General features: G+C 35.2%; 1 protein-coding gene across 1 annotated transcript; it reads left to right on the forward strand.

The window, feature by feature from the left end:
- Window positions 1–13,597: 13,597 nt before the first annotated feature.
- On the forward strand, window positions 13,598–17,181 carry LOC113763441 (lysosomal Pro-X carboxypeptidase-like). The gene is made up of 9 exons (XM_027307266.1): window positions 13,598–14,062; window positions 14,172–14,358; window positions 14,461–14,594; window positions 14,695–14,807; window positions 15,398–15,644; window positions 15,935–16,090; window positions 16,220–16,299; window positions 16,559–16,608; window positions 16,838–17,181. The coding sequence occupies exons 1-9, from the start codon at window positions 13,646–13,648 to the stop codon at window positions 16,984–16,986; spliced, it is 1,533 nt and encodes a 510-aa protein (XP_027163067.1). The 5' UTR covers window positions 13,598–13,645; the 3' UTR covers window positions 16,987–17,181.
- Window positions 17,182–20,134: the final 2,953 nt, after the last annotated feature.

Raw genomic sequence — 20,134 nt, forward strand, 5'->3', positions numbered from 1 at the left:
GCTGAAAGCTGTCAGACGCTTGTGATGACAGTACCGGACGTCCGATAATCATTGCACAACTTCGGACGTATGCTTCGGACGTCCGATAGGATCCTTCGAAGTCGACGAAACCATCGGACGCTGTATATGTCTCCACCGGACGTCCGATAGAAACAAGATGATTTCTCACATCTCTTTATTTGCTGTCGGACGCACAAAGAGCTTGCACCGGACGTCCGATAGAATTGAAAAAAATTTCTCAAACTCACTGCCTGCTGTTAGACGCAAAAAACAGGAGTACCGGACGTCCGATACTCCAACGGCTAGTTGACTCTTCAGCTACTTTCTATCCGTTGGAAGCTTTAATAAGACACTTTCTTGGTCCTATATAAATAGTGGTTGGTCAGATATATCAAACAACTTTTGCACACTGAAAATACAAAAGATCTAGAGTGATTTTAGTGAGAAAATACTCTTCAAAAAAGATTTATAGTCTTAGTGGTGTGAGGTTCATTGTAAGTTTTTCATTTGTGAGTGAATACTTCATGAGTGTAGCTCTGTGAGGGTTGTCCTGAGGGATAGTAAAACGTCCTGGCTTGACCGAGTGGAGTTCGGGGCAAGGAGGAGGTGAACCTTCCTTTGTACACAAGAGTGATTGTAATTCATCAATTTGAAGTAGCTTGTTTGAATTAACCTACAAGTTCAAGAGTGTGAGGACTCGTAAAAACTATTATTTTATGCCTAATTTATGGCTTAATAAATTATTTAATTGGATTTTTGCCACGAGGAATATTTTCTAGTCTTATTAGACTTAAATACATGGTAATATAACTTCGTTATATTTTTAAAGTGGCTCGTTCTAAAAATTAATTTCCTGGAGCGCGTTTAGTAAAAATAGTGAATAGTACTTGGAGATTTTATCCGCGTAGTAGCACAATAAGCTTGGAATATTGGAGACTTGTACTATGGTCCTAAAATAGGTAATCTTATGAGTAAATACTCAAGTGATAGTTAATAGTGCAATCGTTATAAGAATTTATTGGAAGTTTCGCGTTATCGCGTTAAAATTGACGGTACGCGTTTTCACACGCGCGACTTTATTTGAGGGACTTTAGACCCTTATTTCGGGACAATTAAGAGTGAATAATACTTACATGAATATAAATGTATTGGAGGTTCAGTGCACTAGTGAACCAAACGCGCGAGAAAATCGAGCCGCAATCGCGCCAAACGGCCCCTAATGAGAGTTGACTTATGGGTGAATTTACACCACTTATTTCACCTTCTCTTGGAAGCTAAAAGAAATCAGATCACTCTCATCTTCTCTCTCCTCATTGCCGACCAGCCCTCCCCTCTCTCTAACTCCCTTGCTTCAAAATTTCAGCTCATAAATCTCACTCAAACCAACCCCAAATCATCTCCAAATTCAACCAAACTTGCACCACACTTAGCTTGATACTTGAGGATCATTTTGAGCTGCAAACAAGGGCTGAAAATCACGGTTTTTCTGGGGTAAAAGAGGGCTGAAAATTCTGCTTGAACATCAAACCAAAGTAAGTGATGATCCACTCTTGGAAACTTGAAGTTTGGAAGCTATCTTACCTTGTTAAGTTCATGCATGCATTTGGTTAGCTTGATATGGTTGTGTAATGTTCTAGTGGGCTCTTTGTATTCCCACACTTGGGTTGTTGTTGCTGATTTGAGGATCAATGTTGGATTTAATGGTAGTTTAATGGTTATAATGATGGATTTATGGAGTGTTATTGTTGGAAACTCAAGTAGAGGTCATGACCAGAAATTGCTGAATCTGCCCCTGTTTTGTTCGGCCATGATTAGGCCCATTTTTGGTGATTTATTGGCATGAACCTGATGTGTATATGTTATATTATATGTGTAGAAATTTTCGTTGGAAAACATTAACGTTTGGTTGGGCAAACAAATTTATTCGTGGACTAGGCAAGCTGGACTAGGCAAGCTGGAAAGTTATTTTCGGGTAACCCTGTCCAGCAGTGGTATTTTGATCATAACTCTGTCCTCGAGTGTCGAAATCAAGTGCCGTCAGTGGCGTTTGAAACTAGACATTCCTAGCTTTAATTTGAGATAAAATGCACGTTCTGATTCTTTGTGAGTGAGCCGAACCAAATGTTTTAAGATGGCTGTCCTGTCTCTCGGATTTGCTGGAATGGCTTGTAGAGGCAGCAACTTGAGGCTCAATTTTGAGCTGGTTGCTTGCCGAATTTCAGAACATTTCCTTCTGTGAACTTTTAGTCCCGTGAATGTATTTTCTAACGCCATAAACCATGCCTCATTCCGAGTTAAATTGATTGAGTTGTGACTAAAACAAGAGGACTGCCCTGTTTTGGAAAAACGTAGTATTTGGACTGATTTGGGGCAAAACTTGGGAATGATTTTATTAATTGAAGTTCTTGATGTTCATCACTTACCAAAGGTATCATGGATGTATCTTAGACCTTTATTTCACCAATGAACCATGGTTGGATAGTTTTCTTGGTTAAACGATTTGAAATTGGGAAATGAAAGTTACAAGGCAGATTGCCTTAGAATTTTTCCTGAACTTTGGATGAGTTGTTAACTACCTTCCCGAGGGTATTTTTCCCTGAAATTTGATATGGAAATACCTTGCATATAGGAGTAAAATCCTGCCAATTTTGACACCAATTCAAGTTCGTTTTGATGCCGAATTAAATTTCTAGTGTTGGAGGTTCAAAACTGGAAATTCTTCTCCAGTCTTAAATTTCCTCAACTTTGAGCTACCGTATCTCGGTACTCGAAACTCTGATTCTTGATCCGCTTGTTTTTTTATAAACCTCACTTGTAACACTAATTGAGCTGAAAATTTCAGAGGCCGGTTTGCAACGTGTGAATTGTGCCGAATTTCCAAAGTTGGCCGAAATCCAACTTAATTCTGCCTTGTACGCCGAACCTGTACCTTCAAGCTCATTTTTGAGTACTTTCCACCTAGATTCGTGGAAAGATGTCTTCTAAGAACTTTTAACACTTTTCAAAAGGTTTCCAACGGTATAAAGTTTCCCAATTTTGGACTTATATCGAAAGAGATACGAATTTTCAAAGATTTAAGATAAAACTGAAATTTCTCAATTTTCAAGGCAAAGGAGTTTTTCCGAAACTCTTGATTCTCTTAGTATTGTTCAAACGTTTTGCCCTCGATTTTCATGATAAAAACCCAAATAATATTGTACATAATAAAAGGCAAGTTGAACCTCGATTTACGTGTAATTGAGGTTCCTTTTTGCGAAATAATCCTTAGATTGTACTAGTGTACGATCTTCCTTGACTAGTGGGTTAATTGTGTGATTATCCGCTATTAATTGCCAGGCGCTCAAGAAGGCATTCAAGAGGATCTTACTGTGGACACTTGAACTCCCAGAAAATAATTCTTATTGAATTGCTCGGTGAGTGTCAAGTGTGTGAATCTGTGATACTTGCTTATTTGTGATAATTGTTGGAAGTTTTAAAAGTAAGGGCGGGTGCGTACTTTACCGCACTCGTTCTAATATCAAATGAATGAATGAAATGAAATGTTATGTTATGATTACATGTGTTGTTGGAGTGAACCTCCTCGACTTTCAAATGAATGGGGGACGCCCAAACTCATAGGCTGACCTTAGACTCGAGCCAGCAATGGGCTTGGTCGGGGACTTAGGTGTGCCATGAGATATAAATGAGCTTGACCTAATGAGAGGTCTTGCTCGGCATACTCGTGGAGTATCGCCTTATAAATGACTTGTGGGCCCTTGAGGTGTACGGTGGACGGAGGGAAGTAAGTGGTGATCTACGGAAATGAAAATACCGACCCGGTTGACAGGAGGGTCAATGCGGGAAGGTATACGAATGACATCGGCAGAGCGAGTGGAACTTAGCTCCTGAGAGCTATTATATCCTTGAATTGTTTCTGATTACTTTTCCTGTTTGAATGATTGACTATTGAAGAGACATGGTTTTATTTATTAAATTTGGAATTGCTATTTGAACAAAGTGCTTGCATGTGTGTTCTTGGCCTCACGAGCGTTTAGCTCACCCTATAGTTTTGTTTTCCTTAACAGGACCGAATCTTGGAGAAGTAAGGAGAAACCATTCGTGGTACTTTTGTTAAGACTCCTGCTATATTTTGACTAGGCCCTGGTTTGGGTTGTACTTTTGGAAATTGTAAATTTGAAAAGTTTGGGCCCTGACGTGTATTTTGAATTTAAGTCGTATTATGATTATCGATGTACTGGTTATATGTTAAGTGACTTGATAAGCTTGATCGCTTCCGCATTATTGTATTTATGTTGTTCTCTTCGAAGTGTTTAGTCCGGTTCTAAATTGAATGGAATTGCTTGAGTCCTGGCGAGAGCTGGGCAGGCGTCCGCGGATACCCTTTGGTCCGCCTTAGGGAGATGTGGGGCGTCACAAAGAGGAGCTGGGTAGTTAATTGGTTTGCAATTCTTTCCCTTTTATTTATTTATTATTATATTGTGATCTTTTAATTGCTTATCGATTGGCTTTTCGATTGGTTATTTTCGATCCTTACAATTGGTATCAGAGTTTGGTCTCCTTGAGATTAAACTCAATCGGCTTTGGAGTAAAAATGACAACCAATAATGTCATATTTTTTGAAGGACATTCTGTCATTAGACCACCTATGTTTAATGGGTCAAATTATGTGAGTTGGAAAGAAAGAATGATTATTTTTTTACAATCTATTGATATTGAATTGTGGTTTATTATTAGTGAAGGTCCATATGATGCCTCTGTTATAGATGAAAATACTCATAGATCTAGACAAAAAATAAGAAGTGAACTGACTGCTGCAGATAGAATTCATCTCACCTTAAATGCAAAGGCCATGAATGTATTATTTTGTGCTTTAGACTCAAATGAATCTATTAGAGTCAAGGGTTGCAAGTCAGTTAAAGAAATTTGGGACAAACTAAAAGATATTCATGAAGGTAGTGAGAATGTTAGAGAACAGAAAAAATCTATCTTGATTACTAAATATGAGTCGTTGAAGATAGAATCTCATGAAAATATTGATCAAATGTATTGTAGATTCAATGATCTGATTAAAAATTTAGAGGTTCTAGAAAAAGAATATACCTTAGGAGAGAAAAACAGAAAAATCTTGAATGTTCTCTCTAAAGATTGGGAAAGTAAAGTGACTGCTATTGAAGAGGTAAGAGGTCTGAATTCCTTATCTATTGAATCTCTTATTAATTCTCTAACCTCTTATGAGTTGAAACTTAAGTCCAAAATGCAAGAGGAAGAGGATGCGAAAGTAAGAAGGAACATTGCTCTAAAGACATATGAAGATGATTCTACCTTTCTGGATGGAGAAGATGCGGAAGTTGATGATAGTGATCTAGCTCTCATCACAAGAAGTTTCAAGAGGATCCTCAACGAAAGGAGATTTAGAAGAGGAGGATCTAGCAATTCATATTCTAATCAATTCAACAATGCAAGAAACAAAGAAAAGTATGAGGCCAACAAAAAGCAAGGTGACAAATGCTATGAATGCGGCCAACTTGGACACTACATGAGTGAATGTCCAATAATGAAGAAGAAAGAAGGAAGAAAATCAAGAGTCAACAACTTTCAATTCACATGGAATGAGTGCAACTCCGATGGTGAAATTGAAGAGGAAGAAAAATCTACTCAATTGGCTTTTATGGCCATTGGAGATGATAAGGTAACAACTTATAACTCTCAATTTGAAAGTGATGATGAAACTGATGATGATCTTGAATCTTTCATTATAAAATTGCATGACAGTTTGAAAGAATCCTATTCTAAAAACAAGGAGTTAAAACAGAAAATTAGTTTTTTGTTTCGAGATAATGCAAATCTTTTTCAACAAAATAAAAAGCTGAAAGCTGAAAATGATTACTTCAAAAAGAGTGAGACTGCTTTACACTTTGAGCTTGATAGAAAAACGAAGTTTTGTGAATTGTTCAAAAAGGAACAAGGTGATTTGCAAAGAAGAATGGATGGTCTAAATGAGTTGCTTAAACACAAGAAACAAGTCTGTTTTCAAAAGAATAGGTTGAATTCTAATTCAAACAAATTTACTGTTTATAAGAGAACACAAATAAAATTTATTAAACCTGTTCATGTAAATAACTCCTTGATTATGTGTAATTTCTATTGTCAAAAAGATCATATGAAAAGTGATTGCTATGTGAGAAAGAATATGAAAAAAGGCATGAAATGCATGTGTATAGTTAGACATGATACTAACTCTAACAAGTAGGAGATATTGGTAAGATTGATAAGATTCTTATTCATAATATTTTTTTTATAATTTTCTTTTGATATTTCTGATGCTTTGATCTGAGTTTTTTCTTGATTTTTTACTGAATTTGTATGATGTCAAAAAGGGAGAAAAAAGAATAATGCTGATCTCATGATGATTTGCTGTGATATGTTGGTGATTGTTGTCATTTCTTTGTTTTTATTTGGAATATTGGATTCTCTGTTATTGTTGCTGAATTTTGGTAGCTAGTTTTTACTCTCATCTTATGATGACAAAAAGGAGGAGAAATGGATGCTATGTGTTAGGGGGAGTTATTCTGAGATTATAAGTTTAGATGCAATGAGTGAGGGGGAGTTTATGCTCATTTGCTCAATCTTTTTCCTTTTTCCATCCATTGTTTTGTCATCATCAAAAAGGGGGAGAATGTTGACCTTGGTCCCTAACTTTTGATGTTTACAAAACAATGGATAATACTAATATTTCTTCAAGATATACTTTCAGTTATGAAGTTATTTGATTCCATGAACAAGTGCAATTGAAAGAAGACAAAGGTTGCTGAAAGCTGTCGTACGCTTGTGATGACAGTACCGGACGTCCGATAATCATTGCACAACTTCGGACGTATGCTTCGGACGTCCGATAGGATCCTTCGAAGTCGACGAAACCATCGGACGCTGAATATGTCTCCACCTGACGTCCGATAGAAACAAGATGATTTCTCAAATCTCTTTGTTCGCTGTCGAACGCACAAAGAGATTGCACCGGACGTCCGATAGAATTGAAGAAAATTTCTCAAACTCACTGCCTGCTGTCGGACGCAAAAAACAGGAGTACCGGACGTCCGATACTCCAACGGCTAGTTGACTCTTCAGCTACTTTCTATCCGTTGGAAGCTTTAATAAGGCACTTTCTTGGTTCTATATAAATAGTGGTTGGTCAGATACATCAAACAACTTTTGCACACTGAAAATACAAAAGATCTAGAGTGATTTTAGTGAGAAAATACTCTTCAAAGAAGATTTGTAGTCTTAGTGGTGTGAGGTTCATTGTAAGCTTTTCATTTGTGAGTGAATACTTCATGAGTGTAGCTCTGTGAGGGTTGTCCTGAGGGATAGTAAAACGTCCTGGCTTGACCGAGTGGAGTTCGGGGCAAGGAGGAGGTGAACCTTCCTTTGTACACAAGAGTGATTGTAATTCATCAATTTGAAGTAGTTTGTTTGAATTAACCTACAAGCTCAAGAGGAGCTGGGTAGTTAATTGGTTTGCAATTCTTTCCCTTTTATTTATTTATTGTTATATTGTGATCTTTTAATTGCTTATCGATTGGTTGTTTTCGATCCTTACAGTATCGTCTTTATTCTGCATTCCTACATTGACCGTATAACTGTGGTACCACAACATATAAGTGCAACATTAATGAAAATGATATACAAAATGACCAAATCAAAAAATTTTCATGTACATGTAATAAATTTTTACGCACAAATATTTCCTAATCTAATAATAGCCTGATGATATTATTGTTGACCCACTTTTTAATTCTCTCTGTTTTTTTTCCTTGAACAGAAGAATACCTTCTATTCTTCCAAGTCACTACACCAAATGGATTTCTAGAAAGAGAATAAAAGCACGCTTGATTTTGTGGTCTAGAATGTAGTTTCTAGTGCCATTGCTGTGGACCAAGTATATCTTCTTATTTTCACTTTTTTGCTCTAAAGACTTCTATTGCAGCTACCATCAATGGCATCAATCACGTCCATTGTGCTGGCATAGTTCATAGAGAATGAATTATGTCTGCAAGTTCACTAACAAGAAAAGCCCCAAAAAAAAAAAAAAGAGGAAGACAGGTCTACACTCAAGGATAAAAACGCGTTATATATCTGAAAAAAAATTAAAAGTATACAATAAGTAGTTAAATTGAACCAAGGATTCAAATGGAGGTAGCATGAGTTCCAATGAACCCATAGGTCTGGACGTCCAATCTTATTTTTTCCTGCTTTATAAATTCATTTAGAAAATTTTTTAAAAAAAAGAATGATAAAGAAGTACGTAGTTAATAAAAAGCCAGAAGCAATACTAGGTCCAAACACCAAAAATATTTACTAATATCAGCACAATAAATAGAATTCTTATTTTCTTAGGTGTCGATTGGAATGCATGCATGGGTCTGTATTTGACTGATGCTTAAGCATACAGACTAGTATTTCATTGTCACTCGCGACCGAAAGCACTTATGAAGGAGAGACGTAAATGCGCAGCATCGAATCTTCACGCGCGCGCGCCTAGTGACTTTGACCAAGTTGCATGTTATTCTCAGCTTTGCTTGAAGTTTACTAGTAGGCTATATCACTTGAAAAAGCCAACCATAAAGAAATTATAAGATTGTCCAGTAGCTGGGAGAGACTTTTCAAAATTCTTCCCGCTGTCAAGAGTTTTTAGATTTTTTTTCACTATCAAATTTAGGGTTTAAATTCTGGATCCGGCGGTTAGGGATGCACTACAAGACATTTAGATTTTTTGTGACTTGTCAAATAGTTGCAAGTCACAAAAAGCTTATCTCTTATGATATGAAATTTATGATAGTCACAAAAAGTGTGTTCTTTTAGTCACAAATAATAGGAATGACATTGATTTACAAGTCACAATTGATTTTGTGACTTGTAAAAGAATGTCACTATTTTTTTATTCACAGTTGATCTTGTGACTTGAAAGATCAATTGTGATTATGGAAAATGGTGACACTCATTTACAAGTCACAAGATTAATTGTGATAAATGTCATTTATATTATTTGTGACTTTAAGTCATGCATTTTATAACTTAAAACCAGGTTATTGCTACATGCACCAATTTCATGTCATAAAAAGTAAGTTTTTTGTGACTTGCATTAATATGACAAGTCATGAAAAGCCAAATTTCTTGTAGTGGTGGAAAAATTGTGGGGAGGAGTGGGAGATTAAAAAAAAGGGATAATTTCAGAAACCTCTCCTGAGGTTTCTGAAAATTTCACTGAACTCCCTTGAGTTTTTCAATATTACACTTACCTTCCTTGATGATAAACAATGACTATAATAACCTTCATAATTTTTCAAAGGACAAGCCATTGATAAAAAAGGGAAAAGATAATAGAAAAAAGGAAAAAACAATTCTTCTTGACCAAACCATATGTTGTGGCCAAACTATTTCAGTCATAACCATTAAATTGTAACCTCTTATCACTCAAATATGCTAATCAAGGTAGATGTCTCCTTCCTTCTATCACTCAAATATGCTATTGTTGTTGATAATGATGGAAGCAATCATCACTACCAACAATCCAATTATTCATATTATTGAGTATATAAAAGCTACTGGATTACGGAAAAGTATAATTTGAAGACTGTACTAAAATTATTTTCCCAAACTTGCACTTTTGTTGGTGTTGTTTGCCTTTTAAAAAAAATTATGATTATTCATACTAAGGAAATTTAGATGAGGGCAATTTTGGGCAATCATATACTTTTTTAGTCTTACATCTTCAAGGTGAAACCCAAACCTATTTCTAGGGGAGGTATGTGTAATTTTCAAAACATGAGAGGAGCTGTTTAATATTAGTAGAAACCTTAAGGGAGGTTACTGAAATTATCCCCAAAAAAAAAAGAAAATTATAAGTTTGCCCTTGAGTGGACTGTGGAGATGGTGCTCCAATTTTCTGAAGTTGCTATAGATTGATTATATTGGGCTTAAATAAGTTCTGAGTTGGTCAATTTTTTAATCGAATTAATTTGTATGAGAAAGAAGAGGAGGAGAGAGTGACCATGGTCCATGGTTGCACCAGCGCTCGGAGTGGAGGAGGAGTTGGAATGGTTGTTGTGTCATTTCAAGGCACGACTGTTTCCTCATACACAAATTATGGTCTCCATCCATGAACACACGTGCGAATATTGAAAATTGTGTTCAAACTATACTTTGTCAAGTTATTATCTAAGTCGTCTCTAGAATCTAGACCCGAGATCTATACCAATAAACTATGATAACTAATTTATGCCTTTACCGTAAAAATTTTAAGTTTATAGAGAGATAATTTGACAACAATGGAACTCATTGAAGTTTGAACACCCCATTTAGTTAACTAATCATGGTGAAAACAGCACTCACTTCTTGTTTTCAGTTGCCAAAACGTCCAAGAAGAAGAGAGGTTCGCTAAGTGAATGCAAGGGACCGTGTATTTGGGCAAGAAATAACATGATGAGCCTTCAATAAGCTTTCCATCTCTAACATTTATTTTTCTTTCATAATCAACGACATAATTTTCATTCTAATCCCCCATAGTTAGGGTAGAACACTTTTTTCTTTCAGACTTGCATAAGTTTCAATATTGAGTTATTTGTTGCTTCATATTTGCAATCTGACCAACTTGTTTGATTCTTGTGTTTTAATTTTCACAAATTAGATGGAGAACATTTCAAAAATTTTCGATTAATTTGGTGGTTTTTTCTCAATACCTTCAATCAATCAAAGTTGATAACCCAAGGGACTAAAATAATTTCCTTCAAAAAATGATAGATCATAGCCGTTTGTTTTTCGTCAATGAAGTCTTGGACTGGATAGTGGTGAAACAAGAAAGGATAAAGTCCAAAGAATTAAAAGTTCTAAAATCTCACAAATCAATTAATGTTAAAACTATCATTTGTGAGAGATTTATAATCTGTCAGTGTTAAATCACTGCAACACATGCAGCTTTATATGAAACGGTTTGGGTTTTAATGATGAGTGACCAAAGTCAAAATAGGAAAATATGAATGTTACGAGGGCTGTGATTTTAAAGGTAACATACTACTTTTTACTATTAATTTACTCAATTTCATCTTTATTCTATTTTTATTCATATATTTAGACATTTTTAATCTTTGATTTTTGGACACTTTATGAATGTTTAAAATTCAAAACAATACAAATTAAGGATTGGGAGTATTTTATCTATATTTTATAATTACAGCGTCTGTGATACTGCTAAATTCCATCAAAATAATCGCCTCATGTGATCATTAGTAGTTGTTGAGTGGGATAATAGGAACATAGAGGATGTATAAGAGTGACTAAATTTCATTTTGAACCCTTAAATTATATGCACACTCTCATTAAAATGAGATGAATTTCATATTTTAAGGGATAAAATGTTAAAAATTAAAGTTTTAGAACTAGAGCAAGGGTACATCTATAGTTTAAGGTTTCAAAGCGAAACCTAATTACCCATCATCCAAGAGGATTTTTCCCCGGAGTGTATCACGTTCTTCTAGAACGCTTTCCACTTTGAAATTGTATGATATGCGATTTAACAGCATAAATATAGTGCAGCGGGAGACAGATATATTCGGAAGACGCGTGGACTGATTCAATATCACTGTGGTTTCTTTTCGCAATTTCCTCCCTTGACGACTCCAAGATAGAACCAAAAGCATCAAGATAAATGTGTTCTTAAACGTTTGAAATTTGATCCTCTAGAAATTATCTTTATTAGAAAGATAATCATATTTCTAGATGAAAACCGAAATTTCAAAAGGAAATAGGCTATCATTCGTATAAGGACTCGGAAGAGTTGATGTATACTTTGGAGAGATGAACTTGATATTCAAAGATGACAAATTACAGGTTATCCATTCGCGCACTAAAAAGTTGCCTACATCCTTTTCATGCCAAAATATGTTGCTTTCTACTTGAAATTTCCTTTGGAGTGCTAAATCTTTTTTTTTTTTTTTATCCACATCCACACTTTGCAAATCACTAAAGAGAACAACAATGGGAAGAGATATATAATTTAGGTGTCCAATTGGCCAAGTACTTCAAGCAAATTTTATGGAATATCACTGTGGCAAAAATATTGCACGTCGTTCCCTAATTGGATACCTATAGAAAAAAATAATTACGCCAAAAAAAAATTTTTAAAAAGCATAGAAATGACAAAAATCAAAATATGATAATCGTTCAACTTTAAGAACCAAAATAACTTTGTTTCATGGCATGGGGGTTGAGAGTTTGCTATAATACAAAGGGATAGTTTTAGAAACCTCAAGGTTTTTTATCAATTTCATCAAATTACCTTGAGATTTAAAAAATTATACCAACCTCCCCTGATTTGATAGTTTTAGTAGCCAACCCTTAAAATAACATTAGATAGTTTTAGCAACTAAACCTCAAAATAGCATTAATTGGTCCAACATTTAGATAAATGCCCTAAAATGCCCTAATGTAATGAAGTTTAATTTAATTGCTTTCCTAAACAATTGTAACATAATTTAGCACAAATATAGGGAGTGGAACCCAAGATTTTAATACATATACGTATTGTTTGATAAGTAAATATTCTATCACACTATGATAGAGTATTTTTAAAAATGCTTTATTGGGGATTTAGATTTTTAAGATGGAAAAGAAAGTGTTGCCATCATAGTTTTAGATTTTGTGAATTTTTAGGAGTAGTGGAATTACTATTATTTGGTAGTGGTTTTGAATAGTTTCTTTTTTAGTTATTGTTGATTTTGATACTTCAAAAAAAATCAAGGAAAACACTGAATGATATTCAAAGTTGATTTGTCAAAAATAGCCACTAGTTTGATATTGGTTACAATAGAGGCTATGTGTAATGTTGATCATTCCATGGTTTTACAGGAGGAAAAACAAGGAAAAAGAAAAGGGAAAAATAGTTTTAAAACTCATTGTTTGGACAAGCATACCAAACAAGGAAGTTTCATTAAAATATTAAACATAGTATTGTGATTTTAAATGGATAATGGAGGTAGGTGTAATTTTTGAACCTCAAGATTATTTAGCGAAATTGCAAAGATCTCAGGAGAGGATTCTGAAATTATGCCTAATAAAAAATATTTGGTTAGAGCCACAATTTTTTCCCTTGTTTTGATCTTTAGTCCGACTAGACTGATGTTGCCATATCCATAATTGACGAAGTATTTCAATCATGAGGGATTTCGTAGAAATTAAACAATATATAAGAGTATAAATTCAAGAATATAAAGTTGTATGTGAAGAAAAATCAAGTAATGATATAAAAAAAAGGGGGATAGGCGATCGTATTCTAATGTCTCCATCTTGACTTGTCTCAGTCAAATGTGCCTAAGAAATGGCAACAAATTAATTTCACCAGCTGTTGATTTTCCGTATTAGCATGAGCACATAGGGGCCGGAAATGTGGTTAGGCAGTGGCGTGATCGCATCAAATTAAGAATCACATCAACTTGAATTTATAGACCTAATAAAACCAAAATTAATGATGAAAACGATGTGCTCTAAGCATATTTCTCTATGTAAATCAACAAGTTGGAACTTGGGAACATCGTAAACTGAAAAAAGTACACAAAAAATCAGAACTCTACCAAGAAACTCAAATTCATTGGCCATGGATTTTCTTGGCAGGCTATTATCTCAATTGCTGCCTGTCCTTCTTCTTTTCCTATGCTTCTCAACTTCCATTTCATCAGCTGTAGATCACCCCCACAAAATCCCAAGGCTCAGTCCAATACGGAGAACAAATCTTCGAGACCCTGACGATACTCCAACTAAAGCTTCTCTTTCAGAAGATTTCAAATCATATTTTTATGAACAGACACTAGACCACTTCAATTATAATCCACAAAGCTATACCAAATTCAACCAAAGTTATGTGATCAATTCAAAATTCTGGGGTGGTGCCAAGTCGAACTCTCCAATCTTGGCATATCTTGGCGCCGAAGCTCCATTGGCTGAAGATATAGAGAATATTGGTTTTCTTACTGATAATGCCCCACGGTTTAAAGCTCTCCTTGTCTACATAGAGGTACAATACTATCATAACATCGTTTATTCTTCTTTCTTGATTTATACTCTATACTTAACAAACTTGTAAATACTAAATGTATTCCGGGGGTCTTAATTTTCTTTTGCAGCATAGGTTTTATGGAAAATCTATACCACTTGGATCAATGGAAAAAGTGATGAAAAGTAAAACCATTCGTGGTTATTTCAACTCGGCTCAAGCTTTAGCTGATTACGCAGAAGTTTTATTGCATGTAAAACATAAATTTTCTGCTCAAAATTCTCCGATTATCGTTGTTGGTGGATCATATGGAGGAAGTATGTACTTTTCCATGTTGTTTTTTCTTTATCCTATATTTTTATTCATGCATTTTTTTTTTCCTTTCGGTGGTGATGTATCTAAATATTTCAACTTGGCAGTGCTAGCTTCGTGGTTTCGCCTCAAATATCCTCATATTGCACTTGGTGCTTTGGCATCATCAGCTCCCGTTCTTTACTTTGATGACATCACTCCCCAAAATGGTTATTATTCCACTGTGACCAAGGACTTTAAAGTAATGAAAGAGCTGTTAATGGTTTCATGTTTTTGAATCATTACTGGAATTATTATATGTTAAAGAGTTCTGAGAATATTTTTGTTATGTTAAATTACAGGAGGAGAGTGAGCACTGTTACCAAACTATACGAAAATCATGGTCTGAGATTGACAAAGTTGCTTCTAAACCAAATGGTCTCTCCATTCTCAGCAAAAGATTCAAGACTTGCACGTAATAATTCTTCTCTCTCCCTTTGCTTTCGGTCATTTTACCAATCAAGATGTTCTGATATTTAGTGTGTATAGTAGAAACAGTCAAGTCCATATAGAGAAACAGTCTTTTTTTTTTAAAGTCAAATCAATATGCTAGTCATTTTTTTTAAGTCAAGTCAATATACTAGTCATTATCATATATGAACTATTAATTTGCTTTATTCATGAACATTTATGTATTAATAATGACGTCCGATGATTCCAAAGAAACTTCTCACGCGTGTATTAATTATTTTAGTCCAAGTAATCACCACACCAGCTTGAAGTTGACATTATATCTGTCGATAGTTTGGTAATTTGGTCCCCAGTTAAGAGCCATTTTCTTAGGTTATATGCATGTATAAGTTGTCTAATTAATTCTATATTTTTTATTTTCTTTTCTCTTTTGAGTGGTACAGTTAACACGATTTTAAGACTCATTAAAGCAGATTACTTAAACTTTAATCTTTTGCACATGTACATTAATTTATGTACCCAACCCTACATATATAGGATCAAACTAGTAAAACACAACTAATAGTGAATTATCTTTCCTTTTAATTATTTCAGGCCTTTGAATAGTTCGTCTCAGCTTAAGGATTTCTTGGATTCCATGTTCTTATCGGCTGCTCAGTACAACTCACCGCCTAAGTATCCCGTCACTGAGGTGTGTAGTGGAATAGACAAAGCACCCAAAGGAACTGATATTCTTGGCCGCACTTTTGCCGGTGTTGTTTCTTACAAGAAAGATGAGTCATGCTATGATATGTTGGAACATGCCAGGCCCACCGAAACAAATGTCGGATGGCAATGGCAAGTAAGTTTGGATTACTATTTTTTGAAGTTTTTATAGATAAATATATTATACCGATTTAATATATATGAGATAAAAATATAATTAAAAAATATGTTCATCAAAATGTAAATTTTTTTTAAAAAAAAAATAACAATCCAAATCTCTAGTCTGTCTCTTGTTTCCCTTATTATTATTATTATTTGCACTAAGCTAGGACCTGATTAATGATGTTAGGAAGATAACTAATTGTTGTACTTGAGTTTGAAATAAATTTCAATTGAAAAGGGCTTCTTTTTTTTTTTTTTCAATAGACTTGTAGCGAGATGGTGATGCCCATTGGGTGCGGCAGCAATGATACGATGTTCCCACCGTCACCTTTCAACCTACCGGATTTCATTAAGAACTGCAAAAGTTCATATGGGGTCTCACCTCGACCTCATTGGATCACAACTTATTATGGAGGCCATGTATGTTTTCTTGGTTATTTTCTTTATCATGTCTTCATATTTTTCCAAATAGAAACTTTTAACTTAGTCTTTGATATCATTTTCACTTTTCCATTGTTGATCCTCATATGTAAATCCAACAAATTGTAGGACATGAAATTGGTTTTCCAAAGATTTGGAAGCAACATCATATTCTCCAATGGCTTGAAGGATCCTTATAGTAGTGCCGGGTAATTGAATAAGACATTTTTCCTTTTCCTTCTTTATTGATTCTATGTGCACATTATATTGAAATTAATACTCATGGCTTCTTAAACTAATTAATCATTGTGCTTGAGTAAGGGCTTGGAATCTCCAAATCTCTTGTAACTGTTTTTGGAATAAATAAAGCTTGCTTTTGCAAAAAAAAAAAAAAAAAAAAAAAAAAGAAAGTGACCTTTTTGTAGAAAAAAAAAAAAACTAATTAATCATTAAACATCTTAATCGCAGAGTACGAGAGAACTTATCCAGCAGCCTTCTTGCTATTTATACAGTTAAAGGTTCGTTTTTCAAGCTCTTTCCATTCTAAGTAAACTCAATTCGATCCTCTATTTCCTTTTGCATCTTCTCAAGTAGTCTTCCTAATTGGAAAGATTATTTCCCTCACAAGCATAACCAAATAAGTGCTAATGACACTAAAAAATACGAGTCACATTTCTTTGTGTCTGTAGTATGTGGCCTTCCGTTAAATGATTTGTGATGGCCATTTCGAAATCATTTTTTTTGCAGGATCTCATTGCTTGGACATACGGGCAGCAAAAGAAAGTGATCCGTCCTGGTTGGTTGCTCAAAGGAAATTGGAGGTTGAGATCATTGAAGGATGGATCAAACAGTATTATGCTGATGTTCATTCCATTGGAAAACAAAGATATGCTTAAATGTTTGTTTTTTCTGGAATTAAAACAAACAGAAGAAGGGGAAGTTAGAAGCATTATTATTGACCAAGTGCCCCACTCTTTTCTTTCTTCTTATTTAAGGTTCCAAATGATTCCCTGTAACATCATGATTCATAAATTTTAAAAATGGAATCCAACATCTTAGTGCTCCCAACAACGTAAGTTTTACGTGACTTATACATCAGATAGTAGAATCTATCTCTGTGTTTCTAAGGTTCCAAATGATCCTCTCGTAACATCAAGGCTTCATAAAACAATAGAACAAACTTGACAAATCAAATCACAAATCGATCTTCCTCATGCGGAAAAAGGTTGCCAGGAGGTTGTTGAATTCAAAGCTTTGAATTCAAAGCCTAAATTGTAGACTTTTTCAAGTCACAATTATTGAATTTGTAGCATCCATTTCTATCTCACATCGGTAGAGTTGAGAGCTTGGGTAAGCGCTTGAGAGTTATAAATAACTCTCAAGCAAATCAATTCAATTGTACCAAAAAACAAAAGAATTACCCAAAAGGATTTTGTAATTCTTTTGTAATTTTTTCTTCTCCTAAATTATAAGAGCAGGCTGCTTGAGTGGTGCTCGGAGATTAGGCAAAATTGGCCGAACTCCGTTATCAATTTTTCGGATGCGTTCTTTCCTTATCTCTTTTATTTATTCCGCACTTATTTAGTAGTTTCTTTTCTATTGAAATATAGTATTCAATATATTTGTCTATATTTGTCGAGTTTATTTGTAGTGTTTTATACGACTCATTTGGGTGTATTTTTCTTATTCGTGTGTACGTAATATTTATGTATACACGGGTCTAGTTGTGATAATACACCGCGCACGTAAATTCTGTCTAGGAGACTGGGTTTTAAGTGGGACCGCTTGTGACCCCTCCAGCCTTTCCTGGGAATTTACTTGGAATGGTAATTCTGTCTAAGGAGATTGTTTCGATGATCTTTTCTGAAAATTACTGAATCGGTTTAATCACTAGTTGTATTTTTGAGTGAGAAATTATCCGTTTTCCCCAACAGAGGTGACATATAGGTTCTTCAGTCAATTTGATCGCCTTCATTGTAGAAGAACTAGAAAATGTTTAGAGTATTTTTGCATAGCACAACTATAATTTCCATTCAAGTTCTTTTTTTGGTAGCTACAAAAGTTCCTTTTAAAATCAGTAAAGGTTCTTGGTCTACGTAATTAGCTACATTACCATGCGATGCAGCACAAGAACCACAGAAAAAAAGGAAAAAAATCGATTTATGACAATTACATCTTCTTTGGTTTTTCATTTGGCAAGAAGCGACCTCATGAGTGACACCCACTATAGCAGAACTTAACAATGGATAACGCAAAAGGCCCATCACTTTTTCTTAATATAGAAAAAGCCATCAATATTATCACCACACATCATGATGTTTGCTAAAAAGCCTGAAGGTGCATCCTACTCAAAAAATAATGGTTCAACCATTCATTTTCGAGTCAACTTATTTCTACTGCCACACAACTCAAATCTGTCTTTTGAGAGATTGTTGAATTGAACAAGGAACCGATGCACATGATGCCAAATAAGCCCAAAAGAGCATATTTCTAATAACCCTTACTTGTAAGCTCTGTAAATGCATTCTTGAAGTGATATGAAGCTTGAATGCAGAGGTTCTGCTTCAGTTAGAACTAGTGGAATTGAGATTGCTGGTCATGATGTATTGCTAGCGTCGTTTAATCATGCAATTTCAATGTTTAATTAAGACTTTCAGTCTTCTTTTGCGACAAACGCAATAAAGTAAACTAGGACTCGGAAGGTAGCCATTCCACTTTTTTATTTATTCATGGAAATTATAACAAAATATTCCTCTTACATATTCCTCATTTTTCTAATTGAAGGTATCCCTATTCTGTCCAAACGGATTGCCCCACGAGCCAACCTTGGGAATGTACTGAAGGTGTCATAAACCTTAATTTGTTTATCTGGATGAGATATACCCACATTAGACAAAGCATCAGCAACTGTGTTAGCCTCCCGATAGCAGTGCATGAATCTAGGTGGATCATCTAATAACTGCCAAATCTGGTTGACGTATCTTCAAAATTTCCACGGACACTGAGTACGACGTTGGATGATCCCAATTAAAACCAATGAATCTGATTGTACACATATGTTTCCAAAACCGTTATGTATATAGATTTGAAGACCAATAAGAAGGGCACAAGCCTCTTCACGGAGACATGTAGTTTCTCCCAGATATGCTGAAAAACCAATCATTAGTAATCCAGTGGAATCCCGGAGTATGCCCCCACCTCCACCTATTCCTGGATTACCCTTAGCACATCCATCCGTGTTAAGAGTATACCTCCCTGTCTCTTTTGTTTCCCAGCGGATACCTTGATATACAACCGTACCCCCAGGTGCCTTTGACCAATCATACAACTGACAAAAGGATTGTAGTCTTATCAGTTGTTTAAAATGTATTCCTACCATGGATTGGATTTCCGAGAAGATGGCTTGGCGAATGGCCGATGATTGCATCTGGACACCCTCAAACATTGCTTTGTTCCTTGCCTTCCAAATCTGCCAGCAAATTACACTAGGAAGAATACGGCAAATAAGCCTTCGTAACTCAGAATCCTGTGAATACAACCACCAATCTACTATGCGTGCTCGTAGAAAAGATCCTGAGAATTTTATTCCACATAACCCTCCAAAATAATTCCAAAGTAATGACGCAATGTGTCCATTGGAAAATAAATGCTGAATAGACTCCTCAGAAGCCTCAGTACAGCAAAAGCACTTTGAGGGTAAATGGAAACCAAATTTACGAAGCTTATCCGGTGTCAGTATTCTCCTCAGAAGTAGTCTCAACATGAAAAATGAAACTTTCAAAGGTATCCGAGGGTGCCAAATGGAAGAAAATACCATAGACGTGGGTCGGGCCTGCCTAATGTCCCCAAAAGCCGAATGTAGAGAGAAATTTCCAGTTGTTGTGGGCATCCAAATGACTTCAGCTATACTTCCTTCTTCTGGGACCATTTGTTCTGAAATGGAATAAGCATTTTCCTTTGGCAGTGTGTGGTATAAAAGATTCAAATCCCAATGGCCATTGCTTACGAAGTTTCGAAACGACAAATTTGGGATAACCGGAACCT

The sequence above is a fragment of the Coffea eugenioides genome, chromosome 1, assembly GCF_003713205.1.
Source record: "Coffea eugenioides isolate CCC68of chromosome 1, Ceug_1.0, whole genome shotgun sequence".
In the NCBI taxonomy this organism is placed as follows: domain Eukaryota; kingdom Viridiplantae; phylum Streptophyta; class Magnoliopsida; order Gentianales; family Rubiaceae; genus Coffea; species Coffea eugenioides.

Bases quoted from the DNA above. Each gene is read 5' to 3' on its own strand.
- LOC113763441 (XM_027307266.1), top strand. From the start codon at position 13,646: ATGGATTTTCTTGGCAGGCTATTATCTCAATTGCTGCCTGTCCTTCTT. The intron at 14,808-15,397 runs GTAATAATTCTT...TAATTATTTCAG, and splicing joins AAAAGATTCAAGACTTGCAC to GCCTTTGAATAGTTCGTCTC. The intron at 16,300-16,558 runs GTAATTGAATAA...TCTTAATCGCAG, and splicing joins GATCCTTATAGTAGTGCCGG to AGTACGAGAGAACTTATCCA.